General features: G+C 37.0%; 2 protein-coding genes across 11 annotated transcripts in view; one reads left to right on the top strand and one right to left on the bottom strand.

Annotated features, from left to right (window-relative positions):
* The first annotated feature begins 266 nt into the window (after positions 1-266).
* PDCD5 (programmed cell death 5) lies at positions 267-14,118 on the top strand. Of its 3 annotated transcripts, none has more exons than XM_052686588.1 (6): positions 267-395; positions 673-713; positions 1,422-1,483; positions 1,897-1,988; positions 2,216-2,287; positions 13,900-14,118. In XM_052686588.1, the coding sequence occupies exons 1-6, from the start codon at positions 330-332 to the stop codon at positions 14,101-14,103; spliced, it is 537 nt and encodes a 178-aa protein (XP_052542548.1). In that variant the 5' UTR covers positions 267-329; the 3' UTR covers positions 14,104-14,118. The 3 variants fall into 3 exon arrangements, with proteins under 3 accessions (XP_052542548.1, XP_052542549.1, XP_052542550.1); XM_052686589.1 differs by lacking the exon at positions 13,900-14,118 and adding an exon at positions 2,694-3,663; XM_052686590.1 differs by lacking the exon at positions 13,900-14,118 and adding an exon at positions 2,572-2,678.
* Positions 3,776-24,724, bottom strand: part of ANKRD27 (ankyrin repeat domain 27) — a 43,666-nt gene continuing 22,717 nt past the window's right edge. For 4 of the 8 annotated variants that reach the window (XM_052686568.1, XM_052686571.1, XM_052686573.1 and 1 more), the window contains exons 15-29: positions 24,287-24,369; positions 23,442-23,557; positions 22,569-22,661; positions 21,973-22,170; positions 21,605-21,664; positions 21,359-21,478; positions 18,114-18,158; positions 14,714-14,836; positions 13,225-13,422; positions 12,756-12,875; positions 12,005-12,166; positions 11,067-11,175; positions 9,626-9,704; positions 8,840-8,912; positions 5,470-7,180 (exon numbers count right to left, since the gene is read on the bottom strand). In XM_052686568.1, the coding sequence (XP_052542528.1) occupies positions 6,905-7,180; positions 8,840-8,912; positions 9,626-9,704; positions 11,067-11,175; positions 12,005-12,166; positions 12,756-12,875; positions 13,225-13,422; positions 14,714-14,836; positions 18,114-18,158; positions 21,359-21,478; positions 21,605-21,664; positions 21,973-22,170; positions 22,569-22,661; positions 23,442-23,557; positions 24,287-24,369 (1,855 nt within the window). In that variant the 3' untranslated portion in view covers positions 5,470-6,904. The other 4 variants (XM_052686575.1, XM_052686569.1, XM_052686570.1 and 1 more) reach the window with 4 other exon arrangements.

The following is a 24,724-nucleotide window of genomic DNA, read 5'->3' as shown; positions in this document are numbered from 1 at the left end:
CGAAGGCGCAGAACTCTCAAAATTCACGCCTTCAGATTTTTATGTCTTTCTTAGAAGTGAAAATCTCCCACGACGCAGCCGGACGGCGCACATCGACGCCCCGCCCGCGAGGCCGGCCCTCAGCACGACGCCCCGGCCGTTCCGTGGGACTCGCGCGCCCTCTGCTGGCGGCACGGGGTAAAGCAGCAGGCGCGAGGCATCCCCGGCAGCCCGCGTTGCGGAGCCCGGCTCCTCGCGTCTCGACGACGCGCCGAGCCCCGCCCCGCCGCCGTCGGTCGGACCGCGCCGGCGCATGCGCGGTGCGGCGGCTCCGTGACCGTTCCTCAGCCATGGCGGACGAGGAGCTGGCGGCGCTTCGGCAGCAGCGCCTGGCTGAGCTGCAGGCCAAGCACGGGGTAAGGCGCGGGGCCCCGCACGAGCGTTGGGAGGCGTCATCGCCTGTGTGCAGCGGGAGCCTTGGCGGCGCCCGGGGCGACCTGCGGGCGGGGCCGGGCTGGCGGAGCTGCGGTACGGAGGCGGCTCGGCCTGGTTGCTGCCGGGGCAGCGATGCTCGGGATGGAGCCCCGCAGCCGGTTTGGGTCGCGTTAATCTCTAATAAAATATTTAACCTTCCTGTCCTCTCAGTGACGTTTTTGGATTATTACAGTTTTTTATTCTCGTCTCGTTCTTTAGGATACTTCTGCTGATCCGTCGCAACAGGAGGCAAAGCAGAGGTACCGATGGCAACTGCTGACTGTCACCAGAGTCTCGTCTTATCGTCTTCAACCCTCCTTTCTTTTTAATATTAAGTTTCTCAGCTGAGCTTCAGGTGTTGGAAGAAACCATCAGCAAAGACACTGAAACGTGAAAGATTTAAGTACAAGGGGGAAAAAAAACAACAACCAAAGCAATTCTGTACTTTCCAAAGTAGAAAATGGAAAAAAATAAGTAGAGACTTTTGAAGGAAGTTGGAGTGAGATCTTAGGGCTTGTATTAACTGAAACACACAAACCTAAACTCCCAGGATACGAAGACTTACTGAAAACTGCTAAATACATAATGAAGTTTAGTTGTGTCCTGCAGGTGTGTGGACTTGGTGCCTGATCAAACACACACTGCTTTTGGAACTAAATGGAACTGATCACAGAATCGTGACAGCAGCTAGCGTGGTTTGGTTTTTCTGGCAAGATGTAATGAATAAATAAATGTAGTAAGGTCTCCTTACACCCCCTTACTACTCTAGATGTTGTCACCTAATGTAGTACTTCACTGCTGGTGTGTACAGCTGCCCAAGGCAGAAATGCGACAGAAGAAATCATACGGAAGTGTAGGGTTCTTTTCAGTTATACAAATGGAAACTCTTCTGTAAACTTTCTTGCTTTTATGCACATTGTTTCAGGAGTTTGAAATCTCCCTTTTAATGTATCTAATCTCCATTACAGGGAAGCGGAAATAAGAAATACAATTTTAGCTCAAGTTCTTGATCAAGCAGCTCGTGCCAGATGTAAGTATCCAAGAAGCTTTTAAACCAAGAATTCTCACCTCTCACGTCGAGAACATACATACCTGTATAGAGGCCACACTGAAAAAAACTGTTGAGGGAAAAACTAGTTGAGCTTTTCAACTGGTGATATGAGTGAGGGGAGTGGTCAACTGACATCTGAAAGACATTAATCCAGTTCTTCCATGAGTTAATAGTAAGAACTGTAGTGAGTCAATGTTAGTTAATCTAATAAAGAACAAATATTTAAAAGTAAGAAATGCAGCTTTTTCTTTCACCTTTGTCAAAATCCCTTCTTCAGTTTATTCCATCATCCTGGCACAAAGAGGACAGTTTCCTACTTTAGTATCTAAAAAGTGACTAAAGATACTCAGAGTGTGTTTAAAACAAACTGAACAGAGTCTTCTTTGTTGCAGTAAGCAATTTGGCACTTGTGAAACCAGACAAAGCAAAAGCAGTAGAGAATTATCTTATACAGATGGCAAGATTTGGACAGCTACCTGGAAAGGTGAGTTATGTCTTGCTTTTTTTCCCCCTATATTTTCTTGCATATATTCATTTTCAAACTTAACTCCCTCAAAAATATTTAATGTTGTTAATATTCATAGAATTAAATAACTGAAAAGGGCACTTAGGAACTTCTAAAACACTTCTAACTACTATGGTATAATTCACCAGTCAGACACCTTTCACAAAGGAAAATGTGTTTCGTTTGTTTGGGCTTCTACTTTCTAGGTATCAGAACAAGGTTTGATAGAAATACTTGAAAAAGTGAGTCAGCAAACAGAAAAGAAAACAACAGTAAAGGTAAGTTTTGTTTCCTAAATATAGTTTATTATTATTTTTATAATTGATTATATATGTATGTAATATAATATAGTTACAAGCTCAAGCTGGAAAGCTCCATGTAGTGCACTATTTCAGTTCAGCACAGAACTTTCCTTTGTATTTACCATCACTTCTCTCACCCACACTAATAAATAAGCATTGGGTTACATCCTTAGGAATGGTCTAATTTGCAGCTGTTATCACTGGGATAGCAGTGTTGTGTTGAGACAGACCTGTGCTTTTGCTCTCTCCCATTTTGCCAGGTGGGGACTGGAAGGTTGCGATGGGGGGAAACGCCTGCTTCCCAGTAATAGATTGTCAGATGGGTGGAGTTGGAAAGGCTTTTTCTGTGTTGGATTAACTGTGACCTTGTATTTCATTTTAGTTCAACAGAAGGAAAGTACTGGATTCAGATGAAGAGGATGATTATTAAATACTACTGTAAGCCTGCCAAATAAATGGTTGGACAAAGGCAACAGTTATCAGGCAGAATGCAAAGTCTGAAAATGTTTACGTTTCTTTACTTCTTTTTAAAATATATATAAATATGTATAAAGGCCAACAAATGAACTTGTCTTGTAAAATACACCTGAGAAGGGGATTTTATAACTTAAATTTTTGTAGTATAAGTGGCCTGAGCAGTGTATAGTTCTCCACTGCTTGAGTAGCATGAAAATTGTTGCCCCTTACTCAGTGTGTAAGCTATGCTTTCAGCACCCGTACACCCTTAACCTGCTGCTATTGGAGATACGGTAACAGGAGAACTTCAGTGTAAAGCTGGGAACAGCCACTCCCTGCAAGAGTTTAAAGGACTTACCTCCACAGTCTAAGTCACAAAAGTGTTAGAAGCAAGGTTTCCTGAGCCCCTGAAGGAAGCCTCTCAGCAGCTCACAGAGACTCTCAGCTCTACTCGAATTTTTTAAATTCAAATTAAAGCATCATAGTAGCCATTATTTGTGTTTGGATTGGGGGCAGTCTCTATTATAAAGAAACTGTTACCATCATACAATTGAAGTGTTCTCCTACAAAACAATCAGGCTGTCTCAAAAAAAAAAGTTGAAATTAACTGTGTAATTGTAATCCAGCACTGTTCAGACATTTGGCATCGTACGTTCTTAAAGCTACCTCCATTTTTATCAAATAGCTGGAGAGTTTCTTAAAAAAAACAATCAGTTTTCCTAAATTTCTGCAAATCCTGCATGCATAAAGTAAAACTTGTGCTGTACATTTATTAAAATACATTGTGCTGATAAACACTCTACAACCACAAAGCCCTCTTCTGACATAATTTAACATAAACATGTATGATCCTAACTGCAGTGGTTTTTGGAACAGAATAAAACTGTTTAAAGTGAGCACTAGTAAGCGTGTTATTCCTGTGCAAAAAGCATGCCTTCAGCATGGCTGTTCTATAGACCTGGGGAGAATTTCTAGGAGTACTCCCTTCAAATCTTGTCTGAGTTTAGACTTCAATCATCATGTCTTAGAAAATTAGTATATTTCTTTAATGATAAGCTTGGTCAAGCACATCAGAGGAATCTTTCACTTACCTAAATCATTTGTTAGATGTTATTTGGAAGTGGTCAGGATTTAAGTGCTTTGATACATAAAAATCCAAAATGCCTGGAAGTAAGCTTTATCCTAGACTGAATGCTGAAGTAAAAGTGAAGCATGGTTTGGTCACTTAAGTAGGTTTGGGTTCAACAGGACAACTGTTCAGATAGAACAACAACAGAAAACTCAAGTTAATAAAGCTACTTTTGGTATTGTGGGTTTTTTGGGGGGGAAATTTTATAATTCATTCAAGAGGAAAGCGTTTTCCAAAGGCAAGCACTAGTATAACACTTGGCCAGTTCCTGTAAAATGAAGAGTGCTTTTCCTAATCAGCCCATCTCCTCGTATTGGTATAACTGTAGTTGTGCTTCATGTTCTACACTTGTGCACAGTCTCAGTAGCACCTGGCACTACCCACAGACATAACAGCAGCAAATAGATATGCCAATATGTGGCACTTCAGGGCATCACTGTTCCTACATCTGTGCTTAGTGACTGCGTAATTGTGGACTATTTCTCTGCTGTGTATAGCTGCTTACAAAAAGCCAGTTTAAGATCATAGAATCATTTGAGTTGGAAGGGATCTTTAAAGGTCATCTAGTCCAACTCCCCTGGTGACTAGAACTTCCAGCCTTGCTGAGGTAGTGCAGGACGTCTCTGTACAGCAGGGAGATGTCTACTTGTCCATCAAACAGACTAAATTTTAAATGTGAAATTAACCAAATAATTACATAGTCATTTGTATCAAGATGTTGCAGCTCTTTCACTGCTTGCATAGAATACAATGGAACAGTTTATGCTTCAAATAGAACAGTAGCGAACAATTTGTTTTCCATAACCCGTTGCAGTCAAAATTGGTTTTTAATAAAAAAAATAAACTAAATTCAGAGTTCACATCTGCTGATACTTATTTCAAAGGTATTTAATAAACTCACTCAGAACTTGTTTCCACAGCTACTCAACTCTAATATTCTGCACTTAAACACTGTAGCATAGTAGCACTAGTATTAAAAAACTATGGAGCTGATTTTTCTCATTCAGACTGTCTAGAAATCTTATCATAATTTAGGTAAAACATATACTGTAATTAAGACATAAGCTAAATTCTCAGTATTTAGTTTGGAAATCAGATCTATGAAATTTTATTTCTATCTTTAACTTTACAATGAATCTTTAGATATTTCAAGAACATGACAGGCAGGGATGAGCAACGTGCTCTAGGACAACTTTGCAGTGTTGCAGGAAGAAAAAAGACTAACTATAGTTCATCTGTTCATCTCTCCACTTGCTCTTCTGGCTTGCTGTAGTTAAGATCAATCCCACCTTTTTTTAAATGAAGAAGGAGCTTAGAAGTGAAAATGTTCAGTTTCACAGATAATTCTGTATTTAACATTTATATGCCTGAAATCCCAAACCACACAACCTACTAATAGCAATCTGTGAATGCAGAGCAGAAAAGGGAAGAAACTCCTATTGAACATGACTGTAAATTCCAACAGATCCCCTCAATTTACACAGATACAAGGTGAACTCTTCAGTGTCTACAAAAACAAGTAAATCCACAAAAAGACGCAATGCTTTAAATAAGCACTCAAAGAAAACAGCACTTTCAAGAATTACTTTACTAGCTTTTTCTTTCCATCTTTTGGCACAAATCCAAGGCACATTAGAAAAGTCAGATAAACTCATAAATTATTAGAAAAATAAACACAAGATCCTCAACTCCAAATGTCTAAATGTGCATTTGCAGCAAATTTTACCTCTTAGATTAAAAAGTTACTTGAAAAAATCACCAGCATGTCCTCCAGCTTTCTACTTTGCCAGGCAGTTTACTAATATTGCAATTAAAAGAAACAGCATTATTCATACAAATAAAATGAAAGCTGGATGTGGTGAGCCAAGGATAAAAAAATACTGCACTTAGGAACCTGGCTTGTGCTATGTACATGTTTTGCTACTGTAATCAAAACAGTAGAAAACAAAATCCAAATCTAATCAACCATCTCAGTTACTTGTGAGCTTTTGATCTTCAGTGATCACCTCTGGGAATGATCTATTCCAACAAAAGCCAACTGATGTGAGGGGTACCTTTCAGAAATGGAAGTGCATGGAAGTTCACTTCTTTAAATAACAGTCTGGGTTCAGGCTCTCAAGCAGCGGTTTTGCCTGCAGATGTCGCCCAGGTTCAGAATCACAAATATTCGTGCATTTTTTGAATGGCTAGCTTTGGAGGAAGAAAAAAAACAAACCTTAAAACAGTTTTGTGTGTCCTTACGCACTCTTGCTTCTGCGTATTTTTTAATCAGGCTGAACACTGAGTTTACACTTTAGCTTTGCAGAGGCTCTCTACTTCTCCCCACTGTCTTGGCTCCTAAAAAGAAATTGATGTTGTAGATACAGATACTAAGAAATTAGCAAAGATTAGTTCCCTTCATATTATTAGCATGTATATGTCTAACATGGTGTCACAGATGCACTACTGTTTTCTCAGCTACTGAAATATACAGAAAAATTTATGCTGTAACAGTTTGTAATATTCGAATAAAAATAGACATTTCAATTACCTCTGTCAATAAATAGCTTGTTATCCAATATATCTTTATGTATATATAAATATATATATATTTGTATATATTTATCCATTGTAGTGGTAAAAACCAAAAATGCGAAAATTATTCAAAGACTTTAAAAACAAAGTAGATGGCTGAAAAAATACAATACAGGGTTTGGTCTGGTTTACTGTTATATATGATTTTTTAGTAAGTGCTACGTAGAACATGAAGGTAACTTTACTGCCTACATACGTCAGTACTTCCCTGTTTGTTAAGATCAGCAACGATCTGGCTCTGTAGTTACCTCCAAGACAGATTCAGTCTTCAAAAGTTCTAGGAACATTCTGTTTCTGCTGAAGAGTTATCCCTGTATTCTCTTCTGAAGGCATAGCTTGCAAGCGTCACCGAGTTCTTTGATATGCAGCAAAGGGATACTGAAATCCACACCACCTGGTTCCAAAGCTTTTGACATCACATCTGTGCTTCTTCGTCAATGTTTGGAAAGCAAGTCATCACAGCAGTCTCTCGATTGTGAAATACTTGGACTTCCAGGGCTGGATAAACTATTACCACTGACACTCTCTGCTGAAAGCGGAACATTAACAGTGTGTCTCCGGTGCATTAATTTACTCCTACAAGGAGTTTCTATCATGTCATCATGTTTCATAAATTCACCACTGCATTCTGCGTCAGTAATCTTAGCTTTGTTCTGGTCCAGCGTTTCAACAGATTTTAACTTGGTTTTATCAAAGCTTTTAATAGCTAACTGTGGGGAAGGAAAGATGGCATGTCAAAAGCATTGTCTGGTTTCTTCACCACAAACATGGATAATTAAAATAGTTTCATGAATATAATTATCATATTAATGTCATGATATTGACACTGAGAACACAGTCGAGAATTAGGAATAGTGCACTTTGTAGGACATTTATCATCTTCAGTCTGAATATGTGAAAACAAGAAAAGGCCAACTTGCCACAGCAACTTATCAGTACCAGAACTGAAAAGACAATCAAGGCATTCTAAAACTTATTTTCCAATATGATCTTATCTCTTACAAACATCTTTTGTAGTGCAGGTCTTAAGTTATTGCAGCAGTTGTTTCTCATACCACTACCAAACTGCTACCAGATCTGTCAGGGGAGAGAGACCCTGTGCTCCTTCTTCAAGACTCTTATTCAGTCACTCCAAGTACTCCTACCTTCCATTTCTATATCTGCCCAACTTTTCTTTTACAAAAAAGGTGGCTCTCCTTGATCACTGGCCACTTTGCCAATTTAAATATAAAAATTAGAAATAGATATTAAAAAAAAAAAAAAGGCCAAGCATACTAATGACAGATTTTCTGAGAAAATAATTAAGGGCAGAAAACAATTATAATACCCTTTTGCTGAAATAATGGCCAAAAATTGAAAAAGTTTCAGAAAGTGACTATGACCTGTAAATTTACAGAGCCATGACAGTCAAACATGGTGAATGTGCTATATATCATTGTCACATATTTTCTGTCAGTTGATGTATTTGCATGACATGCTGCTCTTGGTGATTTACAACTATAAAATCCAAATCCCACATTTAATTAATGGAATATTATCATTAATGCTAGAAAGAAGTAATAAAATATTACACTTCTGTGGCATTGATTTGGCATTCTCAATTCGCAAATACTAAATCTAACGAGATCCATGAAATGGAAGAGCATTTCATTTTGTAGATGAAGATGAGAGGCAGAGACCACATTTCAGAGGCTACATCAATCTAATAATAGACAGCTACTGAACTAACCTGGTAGAAAACTGCTTTCTTTTGAACAGGTTTGTTTTTCTCCTGACTTAGTATGCCAGAAAGGCTCAGCGAGATTTCCAGTAAGAGTCACAGACAGTGCAAAGAAGGAAGAGGGAGTGCATGCTCTGGGGGTAGGGCAGCATCCAGCAGCTGTACTGACTGAGGGTGACACAGTATGCCCAACCACTGATGAACTGACCACACCATACAGCTGTGATACAGCTGACAACGCAACATCCATTTTGCTATCTCCCTTGCAAAAAGTCTCCACCTAGAAGCAGATTTATCAATTTACTGACAAATTTCTCTCCTGTGAATAGCACCTCTGCTTGGCAACATCTGTTCTCACAATATATACTTTTTCAAGCATATCCTAGATTTTGCTGGACAAGCAACAGAAAGACAAAAAAATTAAGCCTGCAAGAAGAGGTTTAAGAAATTTAAAGGGAAGTATGAGACATTTAAGAGATGGATAGTAGATAGTACAACTAAGTATGGACAAGGATGGAACATTAGCAATTCAGCAAGCACATCAGAGCCTTGGGAATTCGTTGACCACTACTGGTAAAGAGATTTCTCTGTTACACATATCTATGTTAATAGCAGATATATATTATACAAGTAATGTGTTTCCTCTTACCTGGTGCAAGAACTGATAGTCAAAATTGGGGACGCTTTTATCTCTTGTTATTGTTCTCTGTAAATGTTTTGCTCTAAAATACAGTTTAAAGAAATTAAATTTGACACTTTCATTTAGTCTTTTCACAAGTCTTGATGAAAAACCCTCTAGGTGGCACTATCTCAGCACACAAAGGCAACTATCTGACAGTCACTTTTTCCACAAAAAGACAGCCTACTACTATCTCTTATATTTTAGAATCATAGAATCCTTTGAGTTGGAAGGGACCTCTGAGGCCATCTGGTCCAACTCCCCTGCAGCAAATAGGGACACCACAGCTTGACCAGGGCTTCATCCAGCCTTCCCTTGAAGGTCTGCAGGGATTGGGCATCACTTTATCACACAATGTAAATTGAAATTTGGAAGATAACAGCCAAAACCCAATGTCTGACTGAAGTATTCAGATATTTTTAAAACAGCCTGGCTCAGAAATTGCTGATTTATGGCATAGCAAGTACCAGTGCAAAAACTGTTGTAAATATATTTGCCAGTACTACCTTCAGAAACCAGCTTTTCCCCTTTCTGCTTCACATCACATCACTGGCATTCACCACCACCAAGTACATCTGTCTGGTGATATTAATGTTTATGCCTCTGTGGATTAACATCTACTGTTGTATCTATCTACTTAGTCATACCTGATGTGCAACAATGCTTGGCCCACTTTTGGGCGTTATTAAACAGTTACATGCTTTGTTTGCTTATGGGAAACAATAAATGTACTTCCACGAAAGCATCTATGCTTACTTGTTAAATCTGTTAATTGATTGGACGAGTTGATGTTGTCTGTTCATGAGATCATCAGCTTTCTCACATGGCTCGTTCACTAGGGTTTAAAAGAACAGGCAGCTGTAAGTACAACTCAGTCACAATGAAGAATTAAAAAAAAAGTTCTGAATGAAAAGTGATATTTACTGACAGGCGAAAAAGCTTTGCAGTAATAACTTGAATCAGTCACCATTTCTCTTTGGAAATTTTAAACCATTTTAAGTTGCAGGAGTAAGCACTGTTAATCAGATTAGCACGACTGGCCAAGATTCTGGAGAGACCATTTAATTCTGGACTTTGAGGCTCATCATTCCAATTTTTACAAATGTGTGTAACTAATGCTTTTCCACCTCTTCATTAATACTTCTTAGTTATGTCTTTTGCTGGTCTTTTAAAAGCTATTCCCATGATATTTGAAATGATTGCATCAGTCTCTGGCAACAGCATATGGTGATAAATTTTATTTTAACAAAATATTTACATTCTTTCCTGAGGAAGCAGATGAGGTACTTTGAAAAGTCTAACTAAAACTCACGGATGCTGAAATGGGCACTTCTGCTTCTCCTTTTCCCTCTGTCCTGGCCATGCAGCCTCAACTGTCTTCTTTCCACAAATGGGGTGGCAGCAGGCCCTTTGCTATGCAGAGTTGTGCAGCTCAGCACAAAACTTGTTACTTGTTATACCCTATCTCCTCTGTTGGAGAACTGTATCAGCTGGGAAATCATCTGAAACACTTCTGAGCCAGCATAAGGAAGCAGTGGATAAGGACAACAGAAGCAGAGGGAAGGAGTGATGAAGTGATGATGGGCCAAGAGTAACACCATTTCTTTTAAGTGGCAATAAGCTACATCAGCTCAGCTGTACCATCAAATAATACCATGTGTCTCAATGTATTGGCTTAGACTGTACTAAATGCTCCCACTTACAGAAAAGCATTCTTTTGCAAATCTTGCTTGCTGGCCTAGAAAATTATTTCTGTAGCTTTGATTTCTGTCCCATAATCTCAGAGACAGAACACACTGTCTTAGGGCAATGTGGATGACAACCAGAGGTGATTTAATCCCTTCTTCTTTGCACTGAAATGGACGAAGTATTGCATGGTTAATTATATAATTTCAAATGTGCTTTTTTTTTTTTTAAGCATGAAATGATTTAGTATGTAAAATTCCCCGCTATGCACCAAAGAAGTGAAAACTGAGTTTGTGAAAGATGTCATATATATAATTAAAAGTCTGCTGAATTTAGTTATATTATTCTCAGTGTTTCCTGGAAAAAATATTTTTATTTTTATATTTATTTATAATATTTATTTTTATTGTAAAAAAACAGTTGGCTATTCTTTAATTATATGTAGATCATATTGTCTCAGATTAATTCCTAAATCTCTTTTTATTCATAACAGTGGATAAAGGACATGTACCTTTTCTTCTTATCTTGACAGTAGCATGATGCTCACATTCCTTTTCTTCCTCTGCTGATGCAGGTACACAGCTTGCTGCTGTTTCCAGCAACTTAATGATATTTGAATTCTTAATTTCAGAAGTTTCCATTTTCATCAGTGTTGAAATAAAAACAAGGAAATAAAAGTACAATTTCAGAATTACAGTTCATGCAAGTGTGTTAGCTGCTGAAATGAATGTACATAAGAATACCTCTTTATAAACAAAGACTTCATATCAGCTTGACTCTGGACAAAGCCTGTGTTCCACAGGGTGCAATGTAACAAAATGCTTTTGCAGTCTTTGTCTACTATTTCAAATTATACCACTGATGGGTAAGTTCATTTATAATTAAATTGATAATATGTATACTGAAACTGATGCAGTACAGAATTTTGTGGCTGCTATTCTACACGTCAGAAGCTATTTAAGAACAATAAGGTAGGAATCATTTAGAGAATAATTCCGTATAACCTAGTATTAATAAAATGAAAGTTGATGACAACAAGATAAAAGATATCAAAAAGCATGAAGGGCAAAACATGGTGGTAAAACAAGACTGCTAGCAGGGTAACTGATTAGAACAGGGTGCTTGTTCTCCTACAGCCTGCATTTCTTCTGCTCTTTCTGCCACTATTCACATTTTCATACATGTATGTGCTTTCACTCTTCCTAGGCTCATCTTTTTTGTCTAGGATTTTTATTTTAAAAGCACTACAGCTTTCACATATCACAAGTCATGGCACAATAAACAGGCATCTTAGTCTTACATCGCATGTAACTTTTGAGTATAGACGTCTCGGCAATGAAGGGCCAAAAATGCTGCTGTGACAAGCAGTTACATTTGCTTTCCATTACACTTTAGAAAATCTTAGAACTTTAGAAAATCGAATGCTGGAAGCAAACTTTCTGCACTCACCGGCTCAGCACAGTCTGCAGGGGTACAGTTCCTTTCATTCTGTATGTGTGTCATCGCACCATTCTGAAGCAACAAATCTACCAGGGCTTCATTCTTCCCTATCACAGCCTCATGCAGTGCTGTATTTCCTTTGGCATTAGAAAGGTTAACAGAAGCTCCATGCTGGACAGCAAAATAAAATCAGAGATAATAAAAAGCAGCCTAAAATTGAGATAGCACGTTATTATTGTGCTTCTCTCCCCTTTCATTTTCTATGTATCAACGAGAACAAAGCAACAACAGCCTTGTAGCTGTATACAAAACCAAAAAGCATATGCTAGCAATCACCAGTTCAACAATAAGCCACCTGGTCATATTATTATTTCCTACTCTCTCATAGCCACAATTTCATAGAGAAACTCATTTCATTTTTTGTGTGTATCTTCTAGATAGGCCAAGTCTAAAGGAGACTTAAACTAAACAACAACACACAAAATGCTAAAAAAAAAAAAAAAAAAAAAATTGATACAATCACAAGCAAGAAAATCTGCTATGTGCCACAGAGAAGTTCCTTAAAAGCAGTTAGCTGTACAATCGCAAAGTAACATTTATCTCATCAAAATCTGTGAAAAGAGGAAGAGAAAAAAACACTTTTTTTTTTCTGAGTAATTTTAATGGAGAAAAGCTTAAATAGTAATACTAATCTGAGTCCTAACCAAGCACCAGTAACACATAAAAGTGGTATTCTGAAGACTGTTTTCAGTGATCTTACCTGTAACAACAAGGCAGTAGTCTCATAGTGACCATTCAAGCATGCATAAATTAAAGGAGTATTTCCATATGCATCCTTTTTATTTTGTTTAGCATTATAATTCATTAGACATTCTACCACCTGTTGAAAGAAATAACTTTTCAATTTAAGATACTACCTAACCGCAATCATGCACATTTCTTTACATGCAAAAATCTGTAAACAGAGAATGAAGAAGGGATGCAAGGAAGCAAGAAGATTGAAGAAAACAAGTCTCAGTTTTGCCAAACAAATGACAATGCAAAGCACTAATTCTTATCATACTAGTTTCCATAATTTCGGCCACACAAACCAACTAACCATCACCTCAGCCTTAAGCATCATTTAATTAATTTTAACTGTTAACTGGTTTATCTTGTTGCTAATTTCACAGAAGAGTTTTTTGCTGGTGGCTCTGTGTTAAATAGATTGCAATTAGAGGCTCCATTACCTGGGAGTGACCTTTCTGGCAGGCTAAATGAAGAGGCACTGCATGTTCTGCATTCTTGGCACTGATACTGGCTCCATGTTTCAACAAGAGAGAGACGAGGTCAGAGTGTCCGTACAGTGCAGCCATATGCAATGGTGTAAAACCATCTTGATTTGATACATTTACACCAAGGCCATTAGCAGGGACCCTTGCAAATTTCTGTTGAGGAGTACACAAAACAAAATAATTAATTCTGTTACTTTCCATCGACCAAAATGCAATCAAATACTTACTAAGTAAAATACCAAGCAGCTGGACAGACATCACAAGAACTTCAACTACAGAACCTCACTGAAGACTTTACAGCTGGTGAATCAGAGCACCTTCGCAGTATTTTTCAAGTTTTTTTCTCTTTTTCTTTCAGTATGATAGCTCCCTATATAGAAATTCCTGGCAAGTGTTCACGTTATTAAAAAGGGACAAAAGGTGTGTAGGTTGAGATGGAAGTAAGGCCCAGTGCTTTTTATATAGCTGTTAGGATGCTGTTACATACAGACACTGGGTGTTAATACTTTATGAGCTACATTTCACAAATACTCATGGCCTGCAGACACTATGTACCTATTTTACTGCACTAGATAATACTGCTAGGTAATACGTATAATAACTAATTTTATTTTTTTTTTCCATGTGCAGGTATCATTGTTCCAGAGCACAGACTCCATGGGGAGTCAAGAAAACTACCTCAAACATGGCTTACACAGCAGTATTTGTTTTTACTCCTCTCACAAACTGCATGGGTGCTTAATGTTCACAGTGGTAGATCTTTCATCCTGCCTGTCCTCAGTGGTATGCTTATCTAGATCAGTTAACAAATCACTTCTGCTTTTCATTAGGTAAGTAAATGCCAAAGCCAGTGCCATTCCTTCCCCAACACCAGTAGAACTTCACATTCTCCAGGTGTGGCATCTTTAACATATGGTCTCCATATTCAGAAGTGCAAGGAAACAACTTATCAAAGAACAAACCACAAACCCTACACAAAATAAGTGTAAGGTAGCAGTGAGGAATTTAGAAAAACATAAGCCATCTCACATCTTTGTTCTTTATGGATACTTTTACTTCAAAATAACCAATGCAGTGAAAATTTATAATTTGGTTTATTCTCTAATAATTTATCCAGCGATGTACATCTTAATAAGTAGCAATTCTTCTTGAAGGGCAAGTAATTGGCATTCTATTTCCAAGCAGCCTGAATCATTTCCTTACTTTAAAAAAAAAAAAAAAAAAAAAAAAAAAAAAGTGTATTTTAAAACCTCTGTACTCCATGATAAATAAGTCTTTGTACAATTTACTATCATCAGATGAGTTCTGTTGTGGTCTGTACATATTTCATTGCATTTTGGACACAGATACAGAGGTGTTGGTCTATATGAATGCTATTTCCCTTGAGCTAGAAACTGAATTACATGAACACAAATTATTCTATTTACAGAACGAATATTCCAACCTTTTGTGCTGGCCCACATTTCGAGCACTGGCATAATGGATGGCATAATTCTGGTTTCAATGTACTGACTGCATCATCTTCATCTTCTAAGTCTTCTTCTGTCCATTCCAAGAGATAACGTACCTGGTAGAAAAAGCAAGTCCTCCTTTATAGATCCACATCCTAACAAATCTGCATTTATACAAGTACGATTTCACAAACACATACTTGTGAATATCACAGGAAGACTACATAGCTACCTCCTGCCATCACTTCCCCTGAGGCAAATTAAAACATCAAATGTTACTGTTGACAAAGCAGCTAGAAAATTCACCAGGTATAGCAGTGAAGTAAATTATAGATGACTTCCTGCTGCCTAATCAAGACTTCAACGTTCACCTCTGCTCAAACCTTCCAAATCCCTTTAGCTCAGATGATGATTAGACCAAGATTTGTGCCAGCTTGTGTCAACGTGAATTTTGTTTCATCTTTTCCTTCAACAAGCATAAGAAGTGACAAGGATAACAACATTTAATCAATATCCAAGCTTTGCAGGTACACTGATTTTTCCTAGGTCTGTCACTTCCCAGAAGCTTGACAGTTTTACTTCCCCTCAGTGTATAATGCCTACTTTTTAAGAGAGAGCTTTTCAATGAAACTAGCCTTAGGATTCAGACCGTTCCTGAAGGCTTCGCATGCAGTGACACTTACTGCAAGTTGATTTTAAACTAAATTCTATGCAATAAAGCCATTGAAGAAATACATTTTTACACTGGAATCCATTCATCCAGTGTAAACTAAAGATATCTTAGAATAAGTGAAGGCTCCACTATTGCAGTAAATGACCATATAGAAAGTATAGCTTGTATACCTCCTTGCAAAAAGCTGCTACATAACTGAAACATATTAATCCTTTCTAGACAGATCTTCTACACTGTCCTCAAATACTTTTTTCTCACTGAAGACACAAAGGATTTACCGAAGTGAGCTGAATGTCATTTTCAGAATGCAGAACTGTCATTGGGTCAGTTAATTAAAATAACTCTCACTGATTAACATAATTATCTCTAATTTAAAATATAATTGCTTTTGAAGTTTGCAGGTGCTATGATAATGACAAAAGTTGTGTTTTTTTGGCTTCCTGAAGAATAAGAGCATAATTATTATTTTTGTTACATCTTCCAGTTCCATGGCACTTTGTTTAATGCCTCCTCTTGCAAAGCTGAACTGGCTGTCAGAGGAGAAATCTACAACACTAATGACCCTTCTGGTGCTTTCGTTCCTATGGAGACAGAACTCAGGCTGTCAGAACAAGATAAGAATTTTCAAATGACCCTTTTTTGAATAGATACTCAAGCTGTAGATGATATGCTGATATGCATGCATGCCATCCAGTTGAACAGTCCTCTTTCTAACAAAAAATTCTACATAAACTTGAATAATGTGGAAATAAGGCCATGAAAAATAAGGTGACTCTGTCATCTGAATGCATAAGTTAGATTTCTAAATGCTTCTCACTGACGAGATCTCTTGATCATTGCTAGATATTTATTTTCTAGCAGATTCTAACAATATATTTAATTTTCCTTAAGTATTTTATGATAGTTTAGATTTTGACAAAATCTGTGAAGAGTTAATTGTAATACAGTCTTGTTTACTATTTGCTAAGGCCATAGAAAATATCACTGCCGGGTATATTGCTGCTTCTTGAAAGGCCTTAAGGGCTGACTTGGAAATAATTGCTAAGATTAAGCTATGCCGTAAACTAGAGCAATGACATTTACATTTCTTCCCCATGATCCTTTCCTCTATCTCCAGATAAATAAATTCCTTCTTATCATCAAACTGGGACAAAATACATGAGAGAATCAGTATTAACACTGTATATATTTTGCACTGCGCTTTATCGCTTTATTACAACTGCGTGATTAGGATGTGAAACTCCCAAAATACATATCACCTAAATGATTGTTTCAGAATATGCCTCCTGAAGAGAAATCCTGCATTCTCACACAGGTTCATGCTTTTGTCCCGTGAAGTACAAAACAAATCAGAAACATAGAGCTTCATGTATGTTTTGAAAATACAAAACTTGTCAAGTTTTCTAAGCAACGCCTTCAAGTTTTCAATGGAATGTCATTGGAAACATCTTATTTCTCAAACTTCTGGTCATAAATGGCCACAGCAACTCAAAAGAACATCAAAACAACAAGTATCCCAAGCTACAGGACACCAGCTCTGAATCTGATACTATTATAAACATCAACTCATCTACTGAAGAGAGATCTAGACTACAGAAAAGTTGTACGCTCCTAAGGTAACTCCTATTCTGTAGTGACTGCTGTCACAAAAGGTTTCTCTAAGCATAAACTATAAATAAAAGTGTATCACAATAACCAAATAAGGGCCCACTTCTCATTTACGCTGCTTTACACTGCAAAACAAAGAGCAGACAACATTCAAACCATTAGATAATGCAGAAATGCAGGCATGTAGCCATACCTGGCTAGGCATGCATTTTTAAATAGCAGTATTTCATAAGGGACAAGATTATTTAAAGTGGCCAAAATAGAAAATAAAAGAGGATTCTAAAATATACAGAAATACAAGATGCTATTCATGTAATGCCCCCAGAAGATTACCAAAGTCAATATGTGCAAAAATCACACTATGAACCTAGGGAGCAGCAAGAGCAAGAAAAACCATAAAAATTAAATACAAATAGCAACCTTGTATATCAGGAATATTGGGATAAATAAAGACGATTCCACTAATACTAAGCAAGCAGCAAAATTCCCTTCTAACTCCTTGGATTTTACTTGTTATCTGTTCTACCTCTTCCAGCACACTGGAGTATAAAGCTCTGTTATGTACACCATAGCTTGAGTACAGGGGGTTAATGGGATAACAGTGGTTTCCTGTGCACACGGATTCATTTTTCAAGGTCAATTTCAGCTCTTGGAAATCATGAAAATTTCTTGTTCTTTTCAAAAACTGCTACCAACAGAATTCTGATGAAGCTGACCCAGTAATAGCTCTATCAGGTGTGATAACTTTTTTTCCAAAATCATAATAGTGCCCCAATAAATATCATTAATGTAATATAAACCTGCAATTAAAAGGAGTATATTTAATTAAACCAACAGCTCCCATTTAGTTGACACTATGTTATACTAACCAAATTCATTTCTTCACTGAACGGTCATGAAAATGTCAAAATAATAGCCCTCAAAGCACTGTAGGTAAAATGATTTGAGAACATCAGGTGAAAATTCTTGGTAGAAAACAAGCTCTACATGATTGTTTCTGAAGGAAGATACTAAGTGAAGCATTCTTACCTTATTATTTACAAATAACTTCCTCAATTTGAATGAGGTAAATTGGAATTCAGTAACAATTCAACAGCCATTTTAGGACTCACCATTTCCAGATCTCCATCAGCAACTGCTCTTAGGAGTTTTTCCACCTATGTATGAAGAAAATTCATTTGCTTTGTTAGTATTCAGCTACGCATGGAAAATCCTGTCTCTCTTACCAACCCCTAAGCTAATGTAGATGGTTTAGTGCTGGCCATTTTATATTTGCTAATGAAGTTTTAAACAAAAAAACACCTTCCTTTAAATACAAATAAATACAAAAGCTGTGAATTCACAATCATTTGGAGATCAATTAAAGATAAATAGTAGTTACCTAAATAGAACACAAGTTGTCCACATATAGGGAAAGCCATATAAGCTGCTACACATTGCTACGCTGCTTCAGCAGCAGTTGACCATACATTACTGTTGTGAATTTAAAACTAAAGAAAACCTTATGCAAGTGAAACTCCTGCCCTGATGACAACTACTGCTGTCTGGGCTCTTGTCAACTTCAGCAAATTATTCCAGCACTGTGCCAACATCACTGAAGACACTGCTGTACGAACAAAGTTGTTTCAATTAAGTTCAATCTCAAGTTGAATATATCATGGAGTAACAGCTAGACTTGCATTTCAATCTTTATCTAAATATGATAAAGACTGCTCATTACAGCTGCATCTCCACACATTTATAACAAATGCTCAGCATGCTGTACAAAAGGGTATAACTGACAGAAATAAAATACTTTCACCTCTCACTGTTCCAGAAAGCGCGTTATCACGAAAACTCCTTTTAGAAAGCATATATGACAGTATCACTCAAGGGAGGCACTATTATTCATGCGACAGAAATAAACTGACACTCCTTGAAAGTGCACAGCTTTACTTATGTTACTAATGGCAATTAACACATCAGTAACATTGAGCTTATGTTTCATCACTACAGTACTTGAAGCAGTCTTCACTTTTCTGAAAGGGTGGGGAAAAAAGGAATTGTTGACCGATTCTGAGTTGACTACTATTAGATCTAGTTGATCTACTACATTCTGGGACACAGAAATATTTATCAGAAAGCTGTTAGCAGGATAGAAAGCTTTTAATTTTTAAAAGGCATGAACGTACATAAAATGTTTCTGATTAACTCTACATTTTGTGCACGAACTATCAGCCCCTTTCCATAGTGTTTCTGGAAGGAGTTTTATTATTGTTTTATGCCAGGTTACAAATACAAGTAAAGTTAAGAATCTTTAAATTATGTTACACTTGGATAAACAGAATGGTAATGTCAGCCGAGACAGTGCTAACGGTGGATGTGGAGCGGTGAAAGACTGCAAGAGCAGCAAGTGACTTTTAAGGATACTTCAGAATTCTCTGCAGCTATGTAAAGTAGGAAGGGAATCTCAGATGGAAGACAAGCAGGTTGTGAGTGCAATATTTGCTACAGCAAACATGGAAGAATGAAACTAAAAGGAAGTCATATTTCACTGGTCTGATCTCCTTCAGGGTTTTATCAGAACAGGACAAATCTTGTACAGACAAAAGAGGCTAGATAAAATCTCTCCATCCCTTTTTATTTCCTTTTAGGAAAGCTACTAAATTCTGTTCTTCCACATTACTACAGTTCTAGTATAAGGTGAAATTCCTTGAAGTCATGCACTAGGCCCTCAAGGCAGCATTCTTCTTACCCAACTTACAATGTCTAAAAGCCATCTGTATAAATCTAAACTCCCTCCCTGGTACCTGCAAAATAGAATGCAGACAAACAACACCTGAGTACAGCTGAGCTCAAATTAAGCATCTAAGATGTCTAACTAAGATGTCTAACTAACAGGAGAAAAACAGGCGGCTAAACTTAAGACAATTGTCTTTCAGACATGTGAAGGCAGGTAAGCTGTATCCTCTGCACATGCACATCTAAAATGGACCAAATATATTAAGAAGATCTGTACCATCCTTAAATTTCCCTAGCACAGTTCCCTAATCATACAGAATAATGTCATCACAGAAGCTCTTAATGATTTTCAGGGATCAGTCTTATCACATATAAGATACCTAACAGGAATAGCAAGTTACCCACAAGCTCTGATAATTCCTTTCCAAAAACAACTTCCTTAGAGTTCTAAAAACTGCCCCAGGCCTTAACAGTGAAGAAATACATAAATCTATTACGCAGCTTATGGATTATTCATTAAGAGTACTCGGGCTAAAATGTTTGCTTCATGCATTCCTCCATCTTCCCAGCTTGCTTTCTCATTCCTCTGTGGAATGTAAGTACTCTCCTTTAAATGTAAAAATGAAAGAAACAAAGCCACTTGATGAAGTTTACTGTAACTTATTCACATACTCAGCTTTTCTGCTGCTGAACAGAAATTGTACTAAGAGTTATCAGTTCCAACAAATGACATTCCAAATTTACATATCTAGCTCTTTTTCTTTTCTAAGTTGTAAATGAGATGCTCAAGGCTATATGCCATAACCAGCAGTAATAAAGACCCCACTGCACTCCCTTAATCCATGATCTAAGCCTTGAAGTCTGAAAAACTGATCTTATCAGTTTCTCATTACTTCCGGTGGCATTCCCTTCATGAGGAACTCTCAGGATTAGGCTCTTGTCTCTTTGCTTAGTAAGAATAACAGCAGTGAGCCCATTTGAAACCTGGCAAACAGAACTGACCTAAAGCTGGATTACAGGAAGAGGTCATTAACCCCAAGAATATAAGGTGTAAGCTGCTTGTAATCTTTTCCCCTGGTTTGAACTACAGTCTTAGCTCTCATGAGCGATAAATTTGTTCCCTCAAGGAAAAGCAAATCCTCAATCTATCAGGTAAAGTTTTACATACATTAGAGCTCATTTACAGAGCCTGTGTGCACAGAGAAGTACACTCTGACATCTAGGCTCTCACAGGCTAAATAGATACCAAAGTGTGAATTAATATTGTCCTTTTGGCAAACTTAGATGTAAAGTTTCCTGACGATTTTTAGAATGCAGGAAGGTTTGGAAAGAGAACATTATAGCAGAAGGAATGCAAAGAATTAAAATGCAGAAATGATGTGGACAGAAATAAAGACACTGTGGAGATCAAATTGGAAAAAATGGAACAGGAAGATAATGAAATACAAAAAGAAGTATCAGAAGGAGTGATTATATGACAGCCTTGGGAGGGCATAAATCAAAAGTATGGATTTAAGATCCCAAATGAAGCAAAAAAAAAAAAAGAAAAAGGATATTTTGAAGAAGCAGTTTAAAACAGTCCTACACAATATTGCTCTTCCTAGGTTCACTCACGTTGCTTTTACCTCAGTCTTACCTCTTTATAACTGTTCTTCACTTCATCTTGCCTTACATCAATTGATGCTGATGACAAACTAGAGACAGATGATCCTCTGCTGAAAGTTTCTGTTGAGTGTTGAGGAGACCTAAGTGGTGACTTCAAGTTGGGAAAAAGAAAAACAAACAAACAAACAAAAAAAAAAAACAGAAAAACTTGCATCAGATTAAGCAGGTTAAATGTAAGAAAAAAAAACAATCTTTAGTGATTTCCATTGGTTGTTACCTCAGAAGCACTCTGTCCCCGCTCAAAGGTTAGATAGTTTAATTCCATCAGTGACAAAATCTGCATAAAAATATTAAAGAAAACCAATGTAACTCCACCAACTGAAACATAAATTAGCTGACAACCTAATATTAGTAACAGATCACAACTGAGCAGATTAAAAGTACCAGTTTACAAATTTATGTTCTGTACTACTGAGAGATTGCATTCATACTACTAGATTTAAAACACAACCATTTTACCTCAAAAGCAAACGTACATTTTAACTTAAAAAGTATTAAAGTACAAAATCTTCTTAACAGGTAAGCAGCCACACTTCTGTGGAACTACACTGAAGAGAAATGAGGCTGGAAGATAAACAACAGTACCTTGGAATTTAATGCACACTGCAGCGAAGTCTCTTTCATCCGGTTTTGAGTATTTGGATTTGCCCCATTTTGCAAAAGCACTTCTATGATCCCTTGATAACCCCAACGAGCAGCTATATGGAGAGGAGTATCTCCCTTTTCATTTCCAATATCTAGTCTACAGGAATGCACATCATAGTAGACTAATGCTTTAACGCACTGGAAAGAAAAGGAAAGCCATTAATAAATTATTGTATAGTCTCCAATTCATATAACATGTGCAATCCTAAATGGCTTGTTTTCATTCCTATATATTCCTATATGTATTTATTCTCATTCTATATAACCCATTGCCTAAAAGACAGGCTCTTATACTTGAGTGTTATTTGATTTTAACTCTTTGTTTAATAACTAAATTAGCACAATATTATATTTAATGTGAATGTATAATTAAAATTGTTAGGAAGTACTGAATAAAGTCTTAATTTACAGCATTAAACAGTTATCCTCCAATTTATTTTCTTTTTAAAACATGGAAGTCTAGTGCAAACTGGTATCATGGTTTAATTCCTTTCCACTTAGATGTCCACTTAGTTTATTACAAAACAATTACTTACATCCTCATGACCATAAGTGCAGGCTAAATGAAGTGGAGTATTCCCATTATTGTCCTGAACATCAGTACTTGCCTTATAGTGCAATAAGAGAAGCTTAGAAGAAAAATAAAAGCAGACATATAAATAACTTAAAAATTAATACAGAAACAATTGTTACTCTGTATATTCCTTTAGGTTTCTAGTATGATGAAACACTTCATGAAGAACTGTCTGTCCCTCCTGCTTCCAATACTAACAGTCCCTTTTGGCATTACAGTATTTCTTTTTCTCCCTAATCCAAGAAACAAATAAAGCTGCTGGTTACATATTCAGATTTGTCCTTGAAAAAATGAATCATTTACTGCAGCAACGCTGCAATACAGATACCACACAATCATCTACCCCGCACATTAGCGGTCTATAGTGGTGAAGAGATAGAATTATTCAGGCCATGGTAACTCGAGGATTTCACATATACAAAATTCAAATACACAACATAGGCAGTCTATCCTAAACACAATTTGAAGAAATTTTATTAATCCCAATGACTGCAATGGCTCTTTTGTCCTAGCCAAGAGCAAAAAGTTAACAGGTTGTCCACTGATACTACATATCAGAGATTTGTATTAATAAAATGGGTTAATTCTCAGGCATTCACAGCTGTCAATTACTTGGTTATTATGAACGACAGAAAACCTCCCAGTAAAGAAAAACATAAAATATAAAAATAAAAATGCTGAAAGATCCTCAATTCTGACAGCACGTACATGTCTAGAAAAACCTTCTGAGAAGACCTAAATGACTGTAACAGTAGAACAGCTTACTAAGAGTCAGATATCTATTATTTAGGTTAAGTACTTGCTTTTATTTCTAATTAAGCCTTTTAGTGCTTACTGTAACGTTTTGATATCCCTTCTGACAGGCAAGGTGAAGTGGAGTTGAACCGTGGTAATCTGTAGCATTGACAATGGCTCCTTTGGCTATTAGTAAATCCACTAATGATGTTTGCCCTTGGAAAATACACAGTCATTAGAAAAGAGAAGTAATGTTTCCTAAAGAACATTGCTACTTTTCACATTCAAACATGATAACCTCCATTTCTGCATGCTATCCTTCTACATGCTGTATATTTACTTCCCACTGGGTATTTTCTGTTGTAAGTTACACGTGGTCAAGACTCTGCAAAAAAAACACCAGTTAAGAGCAAGTTTTGTATTCTGAGTAAGAAAATAAAGCTGTCACACAAACCTTTCCTATGTTAGGACTCAAGATAATAATGAAAGAATGAAGCTGGTTAAAAAAGGAAGCACGAAGAAAATTAATTCAACTTCTAAAAAATTGAAGATCAGTGGTACAGTGAACGTTACAAGACAGAATATGGTACAGAATCTACCATGTACAGCCAGTTACAGGAGAAAGAAATTATTAATTTCTCAATTTGCAGGTTCTTTAAAAACACAACTGGCTTCTGATGAAATTGTAACTTTTTTCACAACTGAAGAAAGAACCATGGGAGGTAAAAGTAAACCGTTGGCAAACAAACAATAACCTGCCCATAAAAAACTTAAAAGAGCTTAAATAAAAATGCAGCAACTTCAGCATAGACTGAGATATCAGTTCTCATAGCTAAAAACACTTCAACATTAAATTCACTGTATAGTGAAAGTTGGAAAAGATCTTAACAGGAAAAAGCAGAACATAAGGTGAAAACATTAGCAGTGAAAACCAGTGAGACTCACCACAAATAGCAGCTATATGGAGTGGCGTATATCCCCGGTCATCTCGGGAAAATGCAGTGACAATTGAAGGATCATTCAGTTTCCTATAAAACACAGTGGTTTAAAAGCAGCTCAATTACCTATGCAGCAGGGTTAATGAGGAGATGAAGAGAGAGAAACCGCCAAGGCTCAAAGAAACTGATGCTGGAACTCCTTTAACTTCTCGCACTAGTCTATCCAGTCTTTTAGGTCTTCTGAGAGTGTTTTTGTCCATGATGTGTAAGTTTTGCTCAAGAGAAGAAACATTTCACATCACACTTACCAAAAGATATACAGCCTCCATCACAAAATCTGCCTGGATCCAAGGCATTCAGTACCCTAATATTTCTTCTGCTGTTTCAAACTACATGAACATAAGCTCTCTATTATATCCTGAAGTGCTACCAACATCCTAAAGTA

This window comes from Tympanuchus pallidicinctus, unplaced genomic scaffold (assembly GCF_026119805.1).
Source record: "Tympanuchus pallidicinctus isolate F22 unplaced genomic scaffold, pur_lepc_1.0 scaffold22, whole genome shotgun sequence".
In the NCBI taxonomy this organism is placed as follows: Eukaryota; Metazoa; Chordata; class Aves; order Galliformes; family Phasianidae; genus Tympanuchus; species Tympanuchus pallidicinctus.
This window is presented reverse-complemented; position numbering and strand designations above follow the sequence as displayed.